Raw genomic sequence first — 19599 nt, 5'->3', positions numbered from 1 at the left:
AGTGTAATGATGGACTATACCCAAAAACGATGTAATTCTTTCTCTGGTTTGCTGTTAACTTTTTGTAACGAAATGCCTTTTGGTGTTGTTATCAGATTTCAAGCATTCCGTATTGATAAAAGTTCATGCCGTTCATGAATTTTCATTCATAACCTGCGTAAACACGTTTCTGAGTCAAATTTATGTCTTTTGTTATGTTAGTGGTACATTACACACATATAACCTAGTGATCCTTATCAAATTTTGAGTAGTATATTTTGAAATCCCCATGTTAATTTATGCATTTAACTCCTACATATCAATAAATGAATGCGAGTATTATCATGAATTAACGTATGAAATATCTTATTTTTATAACCGGTAGCTCAGTGGTAGAGCATTCGCATAGTAACCGGGAGCCCTATTCGTTCAATTAGCGCTTCAAATCTATGACGTTAACATGGGTAGTGATTGCTCCTTCTTCAAACGCTCAACATTGGAAGTGAGAATCACGGGTCTTTCGGATATGACCTTACAAGCGTAGATTTCCTGTCGCAGCAGGCGTTGGTACATTGAAGAACCATCACTGCTACGGCCCTGAGGGCTAAGCATAGGTCCAAATTTGTGGTACTTCACCTACAGCTGGTGACGTCTCCATATGAGTGAAAAATTCTCGACGGTAGTAAAACAATCAATCATAAAACTACAAGGACAATATACAAGATTTAGAGGTGACTTTTAAAAATAGCTGCGATTTAAACATCCTTTAAGGTATAACGTTAATATGTACTACTATTTCAACAACGGAAATCGTTGTTTATCAACATTGAAATTAAATTAGCAAATTCAAGGTTCTTTAAAGGTAGTGCCTCGCTGTGTGTTCAACGTTGTAATAATGTTGTGACTTAAACGAAAAAACCGAAGGTAACCGATATTTCAATATTGAAATCATGTTGCCCCAACGTGTGGACATTGTTGTACCAATGCTTATGTTACGATACCTTCTTACTGTTCAATTTGGTTCAACATTTGCAACCATTGATACATCGTTAAGTATCTACTGAACGGAATCCTTTACATTTACCACACTTGTCAATACAGAGCTGTATGCATGAGGACATCTAAGTTTTCATATGTTTTCATTCCGGAACTCGTGTGGTAACAACACATATGACGTACAAAATTATTCAGAGCTATATATGCTTCAATAACAAACAGATTATTCAGGAAGACGTGTTTTATTAACAAACACAATTATACAGAAAAGATTGTTTCAATAACAAACATGATTATTAGCAAAGACGTGTTTCAATAACGAAATTATTAAAAAAAAACATGCATTTCAATAACACACATTATTGAGGAAGACGTGTTTCAGAGCCACGCAAAGTTTTATCCAAAAAAACAGTATTCAAAAAGTCGTGCTTCAATAAGATACAAAATTATTCAGAAAGATGCAAGGTGAAAATAACGAACAGTGATCAATCTCATAACTCCTACAAGCAATACAAAATAGATAGTTGGGCAAACACGGACCCCTGGACACACCAGAGGTGGGATCAGGTGCGTAGGAGGAGTAAGCATCCCCTGTTGTATTTCAAAAACATACAAGTTAATTCAGAATGACATGTTTGGATGACACACAAATTAACGTCAAGCAAAATTCAGAATTGTTTGTTTGAATTACAAATAAAATCATTGAGAAATGTGTGTTTTACGGACAAACAAAATTAAACGAAAGACAGACACACCACTTTATCAAAAGGAACAACCAACTTATTGCGACTGCAACGGAGATATCTCGGATTCGATTCAGGTTCCGTGTCAATCCTAAGAGTTTCACATACATGGGGTAGTGTCTGTTCCTTCACAAAGCTTCCGAAATTTGAAGCGAAAGTATTGGGTCATGCAAATGTGACCTAAAACATAGGTCACAGGTCACGATAGACGTAGGCACAATGAAGACGCCCCCGACTTTAGATGGCCGAAGGTGTCATTAATTGTTCAAAATTTTTAACTGCTCTACACGTCTCTATGAAAGTTGAAGATAACGAAGTGATCAATCTCATAACTTCTATATGTGAGAGAACGGAACGTAAAACATGGAAACAATAAAAACCACGAAGTTATTAGGACTGAAATGACAGACAACATGTTGCTTTTAAAATATCATCCGCGGCCAATGTGTGTATTTTTATATGATGTATAACATGAAACGTGATGATAACGAACAGTGATGAATTTCATTACTCTTATAAAGAATACAAATTAGAGAATATAATTTTTTTTTTAGAGAATTGGGCAAACATGTATAACATTGCTTATGTATTGTCAGTTTTACATAATAGAACATGAACGTCTATTGCCGTATCATCTTAACAAAAAAATTGTCATTTGATGTACTATGAAAATGCGAAGATAACGAACAGTGATCAATTTCATAAATCCAATAAAACTACAAAATTCAGAGTAGGTTAAAGACAGACCCCTGGAAACACATGAGGTGGGATAAGGTGCCTAAAACGAGTAAGCATCCGCGAGTGAACAGTCACACTCGCCGTAATCCCCATATCTTAGCCAAATATATATGCTGATTATAATGCATGACCTGAGTAGGTTGGCTTCAGTAATTTAACAATCGCTTTTTACATTTTCATTACGTCCATATAGTGAGCAAGAAATATGTAGATAGCACATCGTTAAAAAGTTCGTTTAAGGAAGTTAGCTCCTGAGTCTTTGAGTACAACTGTGCAGGATGCTACAACTAAGTATTCACTGGTTCAATACTGATCCCATTGGTGCAAATATATTACACATCTATTGCTGAACCCTATCCAGTTAAAAAAATTGTGTCAATTCAAATTTTGAAAGGGTTTGACAAGGACTATATTTTGTGGCGGAAGGATTCACTAATCAAACAGTTCTAATTCTGGGGTGCATTTTACAAAAGAACTTACGACTTACGACCAACTTTACATATTGGAATTCTCCGGCTTATTGTAAGATAATTCACTCCAATGTAAAATAGTGAAGAAATAATGTTGAAAATTTTAAAGTTTCAGAAACGTTTTAATTTCTTCATTCAAACTAATAACTGTGTAATACAATTTAAGACTTGCGACTTTGTCGTAAGTTCTTTTGTAAAACGGGCCCCTGCATGATATTACAGTTTCTGTTTCATCCAATGTATCGAATATTTTTATACCGCTATACGCGTATTTCAGTTTTACATTCTATGATATAGGTAGTTGAGACTTGGAACTAGTTCAAATGTTGTAATTTATCAACTTGGTTGATATATTTTTCCAAACAGAGCACCAATTCTTGAAAAAGTTGCAATTAATTTACTCGAAATTTTGTAAAAAAAAAAAAAAAAAAATCAGTATTTTCGCCAATAATTCAAAAGTATGATCTCCAACCCCCACTTTTTAAAGTTGCATTTCAAATTGGAAGACCAGATCTTGAAAATTATGTAAAATTTTAGAAATTGACATTACTCCTGATATATCCTTTTAAACTTTCAATTTTGATATCATAAAGTTTTTCGTATATCAAGTTAAAAAAAAGGTCATTATTTATTTCCTTTACTAGTATTAATTTTTTTTCATTTGTAGTGTTAGAGGACATGTTTATGAATCTATTTTAAGTAATGATTGATTTGTGTTGCTTATGTTGTGTTGACACTAACAGAAAAATCAAGTTTAATTGAATAAATTTTAAGTGCAAAAATGTCATGTTTAGAACACTATAGCTTAATAACAAGCGTTGCGACCCCAGTTTTTCTTTTTAATTTCCTAATTCTTCTTCAATGTAGAAATCAAAAATACACTTCCTAAAAAATTGACATTACTCCAAATGTCAGGTGCGAACCTCTTTCATGGCATATATTCCGGGAAATCTCATCAAGTCACGTGAATTGAGAAAGATCAATCTCCGAACTCCGTATACTTTCGCTGGACACGCTATAACTTTCAAAGTCAATTGTTCGGTGTTGAGACATTGTATGTAGTGGACTCATAGAAAATGTTTCTGAGTGTACATGAGCATCTTCTTTGCTATCTTCATGAATTTTGAAACTGTCCGAAATCGAGTCCCAATCTACCTCCACAGGTTGTAGTCGTTCATATTGGTGGGGTGTAGGGCGTGAAGGAGCAATGCTTTCGTATTCATGTGTTGATGAAGAAGCTGATGATATAGATTTACAACATACGTACCCTGATGACTGGGAGGAATTGTCATATGGGGTGGACCCCATTGTTTTGAATTTTAAATGAGATATACTTAAGTAGCTTGAATACGTGCCTGCACTTGAATTGTCATTGCTGCTCCGCCGTAGAAATTCATGATTTTGAATTTCACCAGAGCCAAACAACTGCAACGTTGATACGCTGTCAGGTGACGTCATGGATAGTACATGTCTGTGTACATCATGCGACGTTTCTGAACACCGACACAGTTGATTTGTGCACCGTAGATTTGTGCACTGTATATCTCTCTCGAATGAAGTCGAATCCTTTTCTGAATCAATTGATGTGTGGATATCTGGTGATATTTTCTGTAAATCGTCATGTGGTATCAAAGGGTGAGTTTCAGTTTCTTCTGATTTAGAGACCACGAATTCGTGTCGTACATCATGCTCTAATGTTCTATTTTTATCTTTGGTTTCCTCATCACACATGGCATCAAGATGTGGACTTGCATATTTACGTTTTGTTCCCATAGATCTTGTATTTAATGACAAGTCACAAATAAGAGCACTGAGTTCTTTGCTGATGGGGATATGTCGTGAAATTTTGTGGCCAAGTACATACGCACAAAACTTCTTGGATTTATTAGGAAAATGAAAAACACGAGCCTCAGTTTGGATGGCAGTTGGGATTGATTTTCTGTGTGCTTCGTCAAAGTAGACACACATGGCTTTGAAATCGTCTTCACCTTTTGAATTCAGAGCTAGTCTGACACCAATATCAAATTCATCAAAGTTTTTGCGATCATCCTCTTCTTTAGGTTTATATGATGGCGTCCAGAGAATAATTGCTGCCGATGACTTTGATAGTTTTTCACTGTACCAGTGTGAGCAAATATGTTCGCTAGTTTTATTGTCATTTGAAATAGACATTTCATGCTTTATGTTATCATTAAGGATATCTGTGTGGAGGTTTTCCTTGCAAAACCTGGCAAATTCGAAGGCTATATTACAGGATTCTGGTGTTGTATTGGAGTATACCAAGAGCACCTTCGGAACCGAGTACACGCCTACAATTAATTAAAAATTCCAAGCCATTACTTTCAACATTTTAAATACTATGTCTTTTATGTAAGTTCGATAAACAACTTCTTGTGGTTAATGGGGAAACAGCCATTCAGCAAAGACGAAAATAGAAAATGAAATATTTAGTTAATCAAGCAGTGACCAAACACCTATAATATATTATCCACTAGCCTGATTTCTTTATCTGTTTGTTGGTGTTCCATCGATAGTAACAGAAAACACCAAGAACCACCAGACCGACTACCACGCCACACCCAACGGCAGTAAATATCAATCTGATATCTCTGATGTTTCCCGAGGAACTGCTGTCGTAATATGTTACTGTTCAAATGAAAGATGGTAAAAGAAAACCAAGGCATAATTCCATCATCAAAAAAGCTAGCTCATAGAGACTAGGACAAATAGTGTTCTTCTAATTTATAGATCAATACACGTATCAACACTTCGCCGCGAGTTACGTCCCTTTGCGGGGTCAACCAAAGGTCAATCGGTGAAAAACCAAGTTTTCCTTCGTTACCTTACCAAATGTAAGATGTTATTACTTTGAATTTTAGCCAATTACCAAGTTTTCATACAAGTTAATGGGTTGCCCCAATCTGGGGCATATTGTAGTTGACTGCAATTGATGGAAAAATAACAGATATCAAAGCTACAGAGAGGAAAATTACAAAGGCCAACGTAGGGAAATACGATTTTTATCCGGGAGATGGCGGACAAGGGACGTAACTTTCGCGAAGTGTTGATACGTGTATTAAGCACAGAAAACTCACCCCTAGTTCGCATAACGTTTGGATTTCCGACAGTAAAAATATGGGATTTCGTTAATCTACAACTCTCTGAGCAATCGTGTTCGTCACTTATAACCATTATCTGAAAAATGTAAATGACATTTGAAAAGGAAATAGATTGTTTTTTGGAAGAAAAAAAGAATTCATAACAGTGTCATTAGTATCCGTCGAAAAATAAAGAATTCATAACAGTTTCATTAGTGTCCGTCCACCTAAGGAACAGAGGGTGATTACTTACTTTAATTGAAACACATAATTATTACAGCAAGTGAAACACACAGAAATGCATATTTGATTACATATACCAGTATTAACGAATTAACTTACTAGACAAGTTTCTCGATACAATAAATTAAACATGAAAAATATACATTAGAGAATAAGAAAATGAGGAGACACCAGCACATGAAAAAGCCCCGTAGTTAACTCACTGTGATATAATACGTGCCCTCCATTACGTCCTTAAAACAGTGCTTAGTTGACTGTCCAATCTTCTCATGCCTGTAGGTTGTATTGTCATTAACGTTAAACAACGAGACTTGATAATACGTCACTGATACTGGTGCTGGGTCAAACAAAAACGTCACGTCTTTTTCTCCCGGAAAGAAAGCAACAGCGATGGTGGATTTCCACTTGTACGGATGATAAACTGTAAATATTGAGTAGACGAGAAAGTAATTACAGAAACAGCGGATTATCGTCTGCCCATTGTGATATTTGTTAAAAGACATAAGCACTGTATGCAAGTATTAAAAGAAAATTGCTACATAAATATGGGAAGTTGACGGTGGGAAAACTGAATTCATCCCATTTGTTACAAAGTTAAGTTGTTAGTTTATGTTACCGTCTATGTGCAGTAAAACATCCAAATATACAACGGATGTGGAAGACTTTATGGTGTCTTATTTCGAGTTTAGTGAAATTTATCAAGTCGATATATGAATGAAATCGAACATTGGTACTGGATATAACGTCGTCGAATCGATATATCTGAATGTGGAGTGGAAGGACACAGCAAGAAATTTGCACTTCTAACTGAATAAATTCTACCTAATAAGAATACAAAAAGTGTTCAGCTTATTTAACAGGTGTATTATTTATTTATATGAATAAATCATTTTGGCGCTTTTATTTTGGCAACGATTCATCATCCACACATAAGCAAACTTTTCCATAACGTCAATATAATCATAAGTTACGATAAGCTTAGAAAAGATGAGGATACGGATGAAAGTGGTTTATACTAATATATATATATGATACAAGAGTGATCATGTATCGTGTATGGGTTATACACTGTAAAGATTACCTATGATAGCAAGTATAGGAACAGCGATTTTAACATGCACGGCTTATACACTATAGAGATTACAAAAATGGTGGATTTCCACGCCGATGATTTGTGCACTCAAACTAATCAACAAATCCTTTGAACCAAAGTAAGTTCCGTAAAAGAAAGAATACTGGAATAGATTATACTGTAATCATATACTAGTAACATTGATCATGTACAATTACAATGCGCATCATTTGATTTTGCAGCCTTATAAAATCATTTTCTGGGAATTGAATCAAATGACCATTAAAATCAACACATACCATAATAATCGTATATCGTGATGTTGTAGGATAATTCGGTAAATGGAGTTCTTCCTTCGTTGGTTTTGAATTTGGAAAACGATTTCAATGTTAACGTGTACACTTTGTAATTATCGGATTGGCAGGGGTCGTGATGGAATCCGACAAAACACGGAAAACTCAGAATTCTCTGTAAAACATGAAATTCAGAACAGTAGTGGAATGCATGAAGGAAAAATACGCTGAATATCTTCATTTATCAAATAAGAGATCTACTTGTACATTTCAAAAAATCAATCTTTTAATATGAAAGATTCCATTACTCATTATATTAAAAGGTAACAATATCATTACTCAGGAAATTATAGAAATTTACACTATTTTTCACGTATCAAAATTAACACAGTGTATGTACTGTACACATACACTGATTCCTCTCGTAATTGTTATAAATTAGATTTTCTCTCTCTCTCTCTCTCTCTCTCTCTCTCTCTCTCTCTCTCTCTCTCTCTCTCTCTCTCTTACACTGTTATCATATTAGTGAGTAGTGTTAACACAGAAACAATATCATGCCAAAATAAACTTATGAAATATTACCTGATATCTTTTATCATTATCAGGACTTGAATAACTGTAGTTAGAAAAATCCAACAGTCTATACCGCGTATCAAAATTGTAGTCTCCATTGGTCATTTGTGAATCACTGCTAAAGGTCAAGGAAATCCCACCGGTATCTATAGTACATGTATAAACAGACAGTCAAAGCACAGGCCTGCTTTAGTAGAAGGTATGATTAATGATGAGTGGTGACTGAGAAATATCCTTACTATCACGATCATCAATGATGTACTTAAAAGGGCATGGACACAATTTGAGCAGAAAATTTTCAACTTTTATTTTTCCATTTTTATTGTTTGCGATGTTTAACTAAAATATTTTAATGGTCATCCAAAATTGAAACATCAGTTGCTGAATTACAAGTGCGATACAACACTCACAGTTCTTGTTATGTAAACAAGGCTCGTGCCATGTTTTTGTTTACATATAAATCTTATACTGCACATGTACCAATTTTGATGCATCTGATGCGCATTTCGACATATGGATTGCTTAGTAGAAAATAGCATGCTCAAAACAAAATGAGATGTGCTAAACACTAGAAACTATTTAATTGTGTTCAGACTTATCTTGTAAATTTAAAAATCTGCTTTAAACAAACTATTTAACCTTATGTAATCAAAAACATGTAGTTGAATGTATGAACACTGCAAAAATAACACTTAAAGTTAAAAATTCTCATTTTAAGGTAAAAATTAATACTTTTTGATGACCTATGCAAAAAATATCGAGTCTCCTCTTTTCGATCTTCAGACGCATGCGCATAGACAGTAAACAGTGCAGCATGTCCTCCAGAGAGAGGAAGTGTAGTGGATAGATCCAGAAGTTTGACGGATTCTGCGAGAAAAGAGGCAAAAATAGTATGAGATAAAACTCATACGTGAACTAAAATTTCCTCTAAGATCAGTATGACCATTGGAAAACAAAGAGCTAGGAAAAATACACGCAGGACTCAGTGGCGGATCTAGGATTTCCGAAGGGGGGATGTGTAAAACAATTATTAGCCAAAATATTCAGCCAATTTTGGTGCCAAATCTGGAGTTTTACTCTATATTTTTGTGGCGAAAAAAAGAGGAGGGTCTTGGTCCCCTCTAAATCTGCCATTGGGACTAGCCGCGAAGACACTGCTTTAAAAAGTAAGTGCTATTTCTATTTGAACACGACACGTCGTGTCAGGTGTAAAACCAATGGTCAATAGGAACATGGAAGGGTTCTCGTTGAAATTTATATTATTTAATTATAAGAAACAGGGAATAATGTTATACTTGAAAAGCGAGTGTGAAACCCTAGGTGGTATTTAGATATTTTTTTTTAAACAACACCTTTGCTGTCATTCAAAATCACATGATGTAAATAAGCATTCAACAGTCCGAGTCAGCATGAAGAAACTTTTGAATTCCGGATGATCTGTATGTATCAATGTGTGATTATTACAAGACATACAATCAAAAGTCAAAACTGATGCAGGTTTTACAGATTGAATTACATTTCTGCAGAGATATACATGTATTTCTGCGAATGGTTTCGGTGTTAATTCACTCATACTGGTATTTAGGAATACATGAAGGATTTCGCATACGAGGTTCCACCATATAGATAAAGCTCTCATATAATGCCAAAAAGTAAATTGACGTAATATTTTATACATACAAAACAGCTTCTCCGTTGTAGCCTTCGGTACTGTAAAGTTAAGCTGGATAGCTGGCCAAGAATTTACTTCATCAAGGTATCCCCTTTGTTTTATTCTGGCCACTTCTAACGACACAAGCTGGGCCGGTTCACAGTCTTCGTATTGACATAGGCTTAAATTCCCCAGAGTTTTCTGGTACGCATCCCAACCTGTAATATTATCCGTTTATATAAACTGAAGGAACACAATAAATCCCAAATCACGTAATTGGGAAAATAAGTTCTTGATAAATGGAAGATACTATTATAACAGTGATCAATCTCATAAATTCTGTAAAGAATACATAAAACGTAAAGATAACGGACAGTTACAATTTCATAGCATTACAAACACAGACCCCTGGATACACCAAAGATAGGATCAGGTGCCTAAGAGGGGTAAGCATCCCCTGTCGACCGATCACACCAGTCATGAGCATTCTATCCTAACCAGGTATAAACGGAGTAATCAGTAGTCCAAATAGTGTGTATATGTTAATACAAACATACCTATTTCTGAAATAAAACATACCTTGCATTCTTTTGATCTTGCATTGAAGTGTAGTGTCTTTATCAATATTTCTCCTTGGCTGAAAGAATTCATTTATTATCATGCAAGGTGAAGATAACGAACAGTGATCAATCTCATAACTCCTACAAGCAATACAAAATAGATAGTTGGGCAAACACGGACCCCTGGATAACAATATTCCTGGATTGCATTAAATAATCTAATGGGTTTTATGCAATATAGCATTGGAAAATGTTCTCGAGCTCCTCAAGTCCCTTACTATTCTTGTTATTAGAACGCATGATGTGTTTTTTACCGTGATTAATCTGGGTTACAACCTCGACCTTGCATGAACATGTGACGTTGGACTTTTATTGGATGTGAATATGAAGTGAATACAACGAAGTTTCAAAATTATGCATTCTGATTGCAGATGTATGTCAATGGTGGAGATGAAATGCAGAAAGTGCATGGTTATACTAAATATCAGTACGCTGTGTCAAAAAATAGCTACATGTATGTGTATTAACAAAGTTACAAATGAAAGGAATCAGAAGAATAGGAATAAATAATAGGAGAATGAAGTTTTTACTAGCTTTACATCCAGATCTCAAATGTCAAGAAGCATTTAGCTTCATAGTACAATTAGAGTACAGATGTATGTTGAGTTATGATAAATATTCAGAATACCCATGAACTCGATCTTGATGTCAAGGTCATACGACTATCGTGACTGTGTTTTACTTGTTTGTTTGTTAATAGAAACTGCCTGTGGGTGAAGTGAAGCTCAGGGACCCGTTTCATAAAGTTACCCTAAGAATAAATCATACCGTAGGGGAGAATACTTTTTTCAAGTTTCACTAACCTCTATTCCCGTGTCATCTTCGGATACCCGTAAGTTATTTCATATCTTTAAGACAGATGAAAGGTGAATAATGAACAGTGATCAATCTCAGAACTCTTATAAGTTATACAAATATAAAATAGGGAGTTAGCCCTAGGCATACCAGAGGTGGAATCAGGTGCCTAGAAAGAGTAAGTATCCCCTATTGACTGGTCATACCCTATGTCTTGATCAGGTAAACGGAGCTATCCGTAGTCAAAATGAGTGTGCCAAGAACTGCCTAATAATCAGTGTGAAACATGTGAGGCAGCATTATATGTAAATGTAGAACACACGTAGAACATTATAACAACCATGGACGTTTTAAAAAAGTGATCAAATCGGTGTCTTAGGAAGATTGAATAATTGCACATTATTTAACATCACTCTCGAGAATTTTTCACTCATATGGAGACGTCACTATTGCCGGTGAAAAGCTGCAAAATTTAGGCCTATGCTTGGCGCTTATGGCCTTTGAGTAGGGAGGGGTCAAATTTAATAAAAATTAGATCTTCTCTAATCGTTACTCCGGATAAGAATCTGAATGCATTATATTCAAGGTGATGTATTTACCCCAGTTTCATGAATAATTCAATAAATATTCGACCATCAACAACAGTTAGACTTTCTGTGATGCAAAATTGAAATTCATTAACATATGGACCGCCAAATTAACTTAAACTCAAATGATTGAAGGTCACAACAATTCAATTATTGATATTTTCATATAATTATTGATATCTGAATAATTGCGCGCATTAATTGAATTGATGATGTCATGAATTATTCTGCTGAATTGATGCACGCTATACTTGAAATGTTGCTCTGATTAAAAACAATTGATGATATCAACATTTAGATTGATGCAAGCTACAATTCAACTGAAAAGAGCAATAGTTCAATGCATAAGTACATCAATTCAATTGATGCGTGCAATTATAGAAATGTTGTTCTCTTCAACTGAATTAATTATATCATTGATTTAATTGATGTACACAGCAAGTATTTACAAGAATTGATTCCTTATTAATTTGTGATTATTTTTATATACTTAGCGCTCTTACATACAGCTCTTACAGTGTTGTAAAAAAAAAAAAAAAAAAAAAAAAACCACCAAAACCCATGTAGTTTGTATCATACCTATGTCCTTTCTATATATTTAATTATGCATAAGGGTTGTTTTAAATTGTTTCATATGTTATTAGGGTAATCATATTACATTAGGCGCTATATATTAATAATAATAATTATGCATTTTAATTCTGACACTATGAATATTTTATTCATATGTATGTGCACATCGATTTTATATTATCTTTTCTTTCACATTTGTAAAGCGCTTTAGAGAACTAATGTTGATAGGGCGCTATATAAATCTTTTAATTATCATTACAATTATTCAAAAACGTTGTTAATAATCAAACATATCTTCAATTGAATTAAAGGGATCATCAAATCATTTATACCAAACTCTAAATTTATTTTGCAAGCAACATTTCCACCATTTTGATGTTCTTATCATTTGAACTGTTTGAATTGATGAAAGCCATAAGTCAATTGATGCGCGCATTACTTCATTTGATGAGGGCAATAATTGATTTGATGCTCGCATTAATTCAATTAATTTAAGCAATAACTGAATTGATGATATCTTCAAATAATTGATGATATTTTTAATGATTTGAGTTTGTGTTAATTTGGCGCTCCATATTAACATCGTAGCAAAGTTGCCTGGATCATCACATGAATCATTAGTATGGAATAACTCGACCCTTTGGCGACTAATGAAGGAAACGCTCGTGGTTTATACCATTTTAATAAAATGATTCATTTTCCTAATGTCTCCGTCCTTATTAAATGTATCGTGTAGTAAATGTGTAAAGATGTACACAAACCATATACTGAAAGAACTGACGTCACTGTTACTTACGCCGACACTGCAGTTCAACGAATGCAGAGTTTCCTCACAATATTTTCCTAAACTCCCGGTAAAGGTAGGTATATCAAAGCTACATTCCTGATCAGGCCCAGAATCACATAACTCTGGTAGGACCGTTATCAGCAACATAAGAAGGAACATTTTCCGATCCCTGTCACACATTCTGACCTGCTGCTTCGAGCTTATCTGTAAAACATTAACAGTTTTTTTTATATGACTACACATAACATGATCCCGCCTCGGGGTGAAACTGGGTGTTGTGGGGAAGTAGGTTCTATACATGTAGATTTGCACATTGAGATGGTATGCAGTCAAAGAACTGTGGTGTGGACGTTATCAGCACCAAATGAAGAAACGCTGAGCTAATCCAGTCAAACATTGAGACCTATTGCTTTGAGTCTATCTGTAATATATCAATTTGCATTTGGTGTGCAGTGGCAAAGATTTGGCCTGGCGATAGATCATATATTTTGACTTAGTCCAAGTGACTTTATTTCTTCTAGCCTGGTTACTAACCCTCTTCAACAAGTCAGTATCATGGGTTGTACATGGAAATATTTGTCCTTATGAAAACGGCGAAGATCATGAACAGTAATCAATCTCATAAATTAAATCCAGTACATGGCAAACACGAATTCCTAGAAACACCAGGTGTGGGGGCAGGTATTAACGTACTCCTTTTGACCGATCGCACCCTTCATTAAGCCTGTATCTAGATCAATGGTAATCCGTTATCAACATCAGTATGTTACAAAAGACTAACAACTGACATGACACACGCTTGTTAATGTTTACAATGTTTCAATATTTCAAGATATTTCATTTTGTTTCAATATCTTAATATATACATTAAGCCGTTCTTTACAAACTGATTTTGACTATGGATTATTCCGTTTACCTGATCAAGATAAGTGGTCGGTCAACAGCAGATGCGTACTCTTCTCAAGCATCTGTTCCCCCTCTGGTGTGTCCAGGGGTCCGTGTTTGTCCTCTTAATTTTGTATTTTAATGAGATTGATCACTGTTTGTTATCTTCACTTGTTCATGAATTCATACACAGAAAATAGTCAACTGGCTCAACTTCATATATGCTGCATAAATAAGTTTTTTTTCTCATTGTTTAAAATACACAAAGAGCTTGCAATGTTCGTGTTTTTAAACATCAATGAAAAAAAATTCTGCTTGAAAGTACGCACATGTTTATAATTATGGTTATATAACTGAAAATAAAAAAAAATGTGCCTTGTTTTGAACATATCTTATTGGTATACATTCAAAGGATTGGAAATTGTATTTTCCCGTGGTTCGCTAGTAAAAGCGGGAACATGATGTATTCAAGTTATAGCAGCGTGTTTTAATAGAGCTTTTTCGGTCCATTATTGACCAATAGGAGGGTACATGTATGTGAAAACGAAAGTAGATTATGGTGTTACCAAATCTGGTGGTAAGTGTACATTCTTTATGTTAGTTAGTGTAATACGATGAACATTTACCAAATGTTTATCAATCAATATACATTCATTACCTATGAATGTGCTGCGTACAGATATGGTAACACCATAATCTTCTGTCGTTTTCACATACATGTACCCAATAAGCAGAGACTTTACAAACAGATAATATTACCCACAATGCAAATTATATTGAATAAGAATTAAAAAAATATAGAATAAGAATGACATGACTATCGAATAAGAATGACACGATTATCGAATATGAATTACATGCTTTTGAATATGAATAGCAAAATTATAGAATATGAATGACATGATTGTCGAATATAAATAACATAATTATCGAATATGAATGATAAGATTATCGAATATGAATCACATGTTTTTGAATATGAATGAAACGTTTAGAATATGAATAACAATTTATTGAATAAGAATGACATGTTTTTGAATAAGAATAACACGTTTTTGAATATGAATGATAAAATTATCGAATATGAATGACAACTTTTCGAATATGAATAACAAGATTAGTATAATAGTGCATCGTTTTACACGCCATATATTTATAGGAACAGTATTGTGTATTTTCATTCAGATTTGTGTAAAAGTCTGAATAAATTTACACGGCCTCCAGCGTACACGGCTGGCTGTATGCTATGTACTTAGGTGTTGAGTTATATTAAATAGGTAGTAAAGTTGATACTAATCTTATTCTTTTATTTCCTTATAGTTTTCAATAATTATAAGATGGAATATTGGAGTCGAGCCAGTTGAGAAGATATGTACTTGTGGTCATGGGATGAATACATAAATGTTCACTAACTCAAGGAGATAGTGATTCGTGTAATTGGTAGGTTGTTTCAGAAGACAATAATACCTGTGATTAGTAGATTTCTCACAGCATTACAAGTGTATAATCTGATGCTTTTGATAAAAGATATATACATATAAGCGAATGGGATTAACAGTATATAGCTGTTAAATTCATAAAGAAAACTATATAAACAGTCACAACTATCAGATTAAACACATCAGCTCTGAAAGGGAGGGTATGTGAATACAATTATCAGCACAATTGCAAAGATTTTGAAAAAAAAATATATAATTCTTTTATGCTTAACAACACAGTGGTCCATATTGTGAAATACACAGGTCATCATGCTACATGTCCACATTATCACTGAGGAACACAGTTAATGAATTCCACAAAGGTATGATATTTTACAGTCCTGAATGAGTACTCGAGGTGATATCATGGTTTAGAAATTACAAATTATAGAATGTTCTCACCTGCAGGTCTAAAATAGATTCCTGAAGCGCTTTTGTAATAACATACTTTTACAAGACCAAGATGGACGCTACGCCCAAGGATATATTTATAACTCCCGGTCATGGAATTGCCTTCCATTTAAATACCATGCATGCGTTTGGGTAGTATAGATAAGCTAACCAACACAGGTGGGGTATTTCGTCTACAGAACACTCCATGACTTTCTACTCTTGCTTGATTGTATAAAATATTAACATTGCCGATAATCATGTTGATATTACAATTATTTTTTTAAAGTAGCTTTACTAGGCGATGAAATCAAGACAAATCAATTAAGTTTAATTCACATTTAGTCCATATATACTCGTAAAATCTTTGGAATAATAAGTCGAAATGAAGATTATTATAATGTAAATACATATTCAATACATTCTATTGAAACATTTTGACAACGGGTTACTACATTTACCTGATTAACGTTTAGGGTTCAGGATGGGTGTGGCCGGGCGACAGGGGACACTTACAACTCCTAGGCACCTCGCCCTATGTCTGCTGTGTCGAGGGGTCTGTGATTGCCTTGGTCTTAAGATTGCATTCGTTATAGGATTAATTAGATTTATGAAAATTATTACTGTACCTTATCGCCACTTTAACATTTATTTACGAACTCATTAGGGTCATTATATACCCAGTTAAAAGGACAACTGAATTACGTTCAGCCTAAAATATACATCAAAAGAAATATGTATATTTAGGACAGAGTATGCATTCATGCATTCAGTGTAGCATATACATTCACGAGAACATTCATTCATGTCAATGGCGTGTCAATTTTGTATTTTTATGGGATTTAAGAGATTCAATTTCATGTTTTCATCAATTCAAGGTAACCCTATTCCATAAATCCATCTGTGTGTATAAGTAAACAGAGGGGATAAAAGAATTAGAAACATGTAAGTTACATATGAGGATTATATATTGGTGTCAGCTAACAAAGCTTGTGTTTGTAAGGCTCATTATTACAACTGCATTATCTATAAAGGAACTTAATTTTAATTTCCACATTTCGTAATGCCATACCCCGTTTACCTGATCAAGGTATAGAGTTGAAGGCGGGTGTGAAAAGTGTTTTCTCCTCTCAGGCACCTGATTCCACCTGGTATTTCCGTGGGTTCGTGTCTTTACTGCTCTCAGTTGTGCATTCTGTATAGGATTTATGAGAATTATCATTGTTCATTATCTTCTTTGACTTTCACTGGTTTTTGTTAATATGTATCTCGTAATTAAAAACGTCCTATTTCATCTACTTGAAATGAAAGTATCTGTGACAGAAACCATACACATTCTGGGACATGCAATTCATGATTTTTCATATGTTTTTGACGAGGACCTTATTGAAGCCCAATCAAAACGTTGTAAATATTGATACACGTAGCAAAGAAATTAAAGTAACAAGAAAAGAAAACGGAACGATCCGTCCACTGTGAAGCCTTAAAAGGTAAACGACAAACAATGAGAGAAATCATTCCACAAACATCTTAAAATTTATATATCAGAAAAAAATGTTGAAAAGTTGTGTGCAGCTATGTCTGACGTATCTTACATGTACTGAGCTGACGAATCATTATCCTTCATTGAAATGTCAAAATCTCAGCTGAAATATGTTGTGTGGGTTTACATATTCTGGCTAACGCGTCTTTCAAAATCTGAGATAAGATTATTGGTTTTCCCCCACGTCACAGAAATCTCAATATATGTCAATCTGAGAAGATAAAAACATGTTTGCATTCTTTTCTTTGGGCTGATTTTCTTCATTTTTCAATTAATTCTTCGCATTTTTTCAGAGCTATATTGCATCTGCTACAATTTCAATACGTACATTTTCAATTTATTCTGTTCTGATTTTACAACATAAGCCATATTCAGGTGTACTGTAAAAAAACCTTTCTAGAAAAAGTGTGAAAAATCTCATAAATCCTTTAAGGAATACAAAATTAAGAGTAGAGCAAGTACGGATCCCAGGATGTACTAGAGGTGGAGGTCAGGTGCCTAGAACGAGTACGCATGCTCGGGCAAATTAGTTATTTGATGTAAGCATTCGTGTGCTATCCATGAGAAGCCAACATCTTTTATTATGGTATCATTATGTCCACTACTTCTCTTGCATGTTGCAGAAGAGCATCTGCCAATCTTTTAATTGAACAAAACGAGAGAGAAAATCCGACTGCATATATCAGCAGACGAACAGCAGAAGATGGAACGATTATCAGCACACTTGTAAGTGATACCTCGATATGGACTGAACATGACCTGCTCCGAAATACTAACGTCATATGCAAAGTGAACATCACAAGGTAAAAGGAAATCGAAAAGGAAAGGTGTAAGACCATCGAAATGGAAAGGACATAGCATGAGTGAACTCGATATAACGACAACACACAGTATTCCACGTCTGCTTCGTACTTCGATATCTTATTGAGTATAGATGTTTACGGCAAACTAACAACTCAACTTTATGATAAACGAGATGATTTGCCATAAAGTGGAGTTGTTAGTTTGCCGTTAATATCTATGTTCAATTATCTAAGTATGTTCAAAGCAGATGTGTTTGAATGAAAAGTGAAGATAGCGAACAATGATCTTGAAATCTCTTAACTTCTATACGCAATACAAAATAGAGAGCTGAGCAAACACGGGCTCTTAGACATATCATTGGTGGGATCAGGTTCCTGGGATGAGTAAGGATTCCCTGTCGACAGGTCACACCCGCCATGAGCCCTATATCTTGATAAGGTAAACGGAGTTATCCGTAGTCCAAATCAGTGTGCCAAGAACAACATAACGATCAATATAATGAAACACGCCAGACAGCATATGACCCAATGAACAGATGCAGGTCGTATATTGGCAAACCAGATGTTAAATAACGACCATAGAATTTGCGAAATGCTGACTTTAAACGAGACTGTTGAAACCCCTGCACCATGAACTTGTTTGTCAGTAGCCATTCTGAATGCAGGGTGTTAGATTCCAAGTTGTTACTACCGACTTTATTCCAATTATACTTTTCCAAACACACTCTGGAACTGTATATACAAATATAATTATTTCAGTGGCATACTAAACACATTTACCGTAATTGAGAAGTAATCGAATTAAAGACATCTATAATAGAATTATTGCACTCATCAAATGAATTGAACATATATTCATATAATTAAAGTTGCAGCGGATACAGGTGTGCACGATTGTGCTAGTTTTAGAGATAGACAAGTGTGAGATAGAAGACTGGGAGATAGACAAGTGTGAGATAGACGGGTGTGAGATAGACGAGTGCATGAGATAGTGTGAGATAGACGGGTGTGAGATAGACGAGTGAGATAGACAGGTGTGAGATAGACGGGTGTGAGATAGACGGGTGTGAGATAGACGGGTGTGTGATAAATGGGTGTGAGATAGATGAGTGTGAAATAGACTGGTGTGAGATAGACGAGTGAGATAGAAGGGTGTGAGATAGACGAGTGTGAGATAGACGAGTGCATGAGATAGTGTGAGATAGACAAGTGTGAAATAGACGGGTGTGAGATAGACAAATGTGAGATAGTCGAGTGTGAGATAGATGAGTGTGAGATAGAC

The 19599-nt window shown here is 34.7% G+C and overlaps 1 protein-coding gene across 1 annotated transcript; it reads right to left on the bottom strand.

Moving 5' to 3' along the window:
• Positions 1–1201: 1201 nt before the first annotated feature.
• LOC125656484 (uncharacterized) lies at positions 1202–16114 on the bottom strand. The gene is made up of 10 exons (XM_056144549.1): positions 15984–16114; positions 13228–13422; positions 10436–10493; positions 9886–10074; positions 8215–8351; positions 7639–7807; positions 6471–6688; positions 6022–6121; positions 5423–5572; positions 1202–5235 (listed from the first exon to the last, which is right to left on the bottom strand). The coding sequence occupies exons 2-10, from the start codon at positions 13396–13398 to the stop codon at positions 3887–3889; spliced, it is 2541 nt and encodes an 846-aa protein (XP_056000524.1). The 5' UTR covers positions 13399–13422; positions 15984–16114; the 3' UTR covers positions 1202–3886.
• Between the last annotated feature and the right edge of the window lie 3485 nt (positions 16115–19599).

This window comes from Ostrea edulis, chromosome 7, assembly GCF_947568905.1.
Source record: "Ostrea edulis chromosome 7, xbOstEdul1.1, whole genome shotgun sequence".
In the NCBI taxonomy this organism is placed as follows: Eukaryota; Metazoa; Mollusca; class Bivalvia; order Ostreida; family Ostreidae; genus Ostrea; species Ostrea edulis.
The sequence above is the reverse complement of the archived record's forward strand: the minus strand, read 5'-3'. Positions and strand labels throughout refer to the sequence as shown.

Bases quoted from the DNA above. Each gene is read 5' to 3' on its own strand.
- LOC125656484 (XM_056144549.1), bottom strand. From the start codon at position 13,398: ATGTGTGACAGGGATCGGAAAATGTTCCTTCTTATGTTGCTGATAACG. The intron at 10,494-13,227 runs GTAAGTAACAGT...GAATTCTTTCAG, and splicing joins CGTTGAACTGCAGTGTCGGC to CCAAGGAGAAATATTGATAA. The intron at 7,808-8,214 runs GTAATATTTCAT...CATGTTTTACAG, and splicing joins ATAATGATAAAAGATATCAG to AGAATTCTGAGTTTTCCGTG.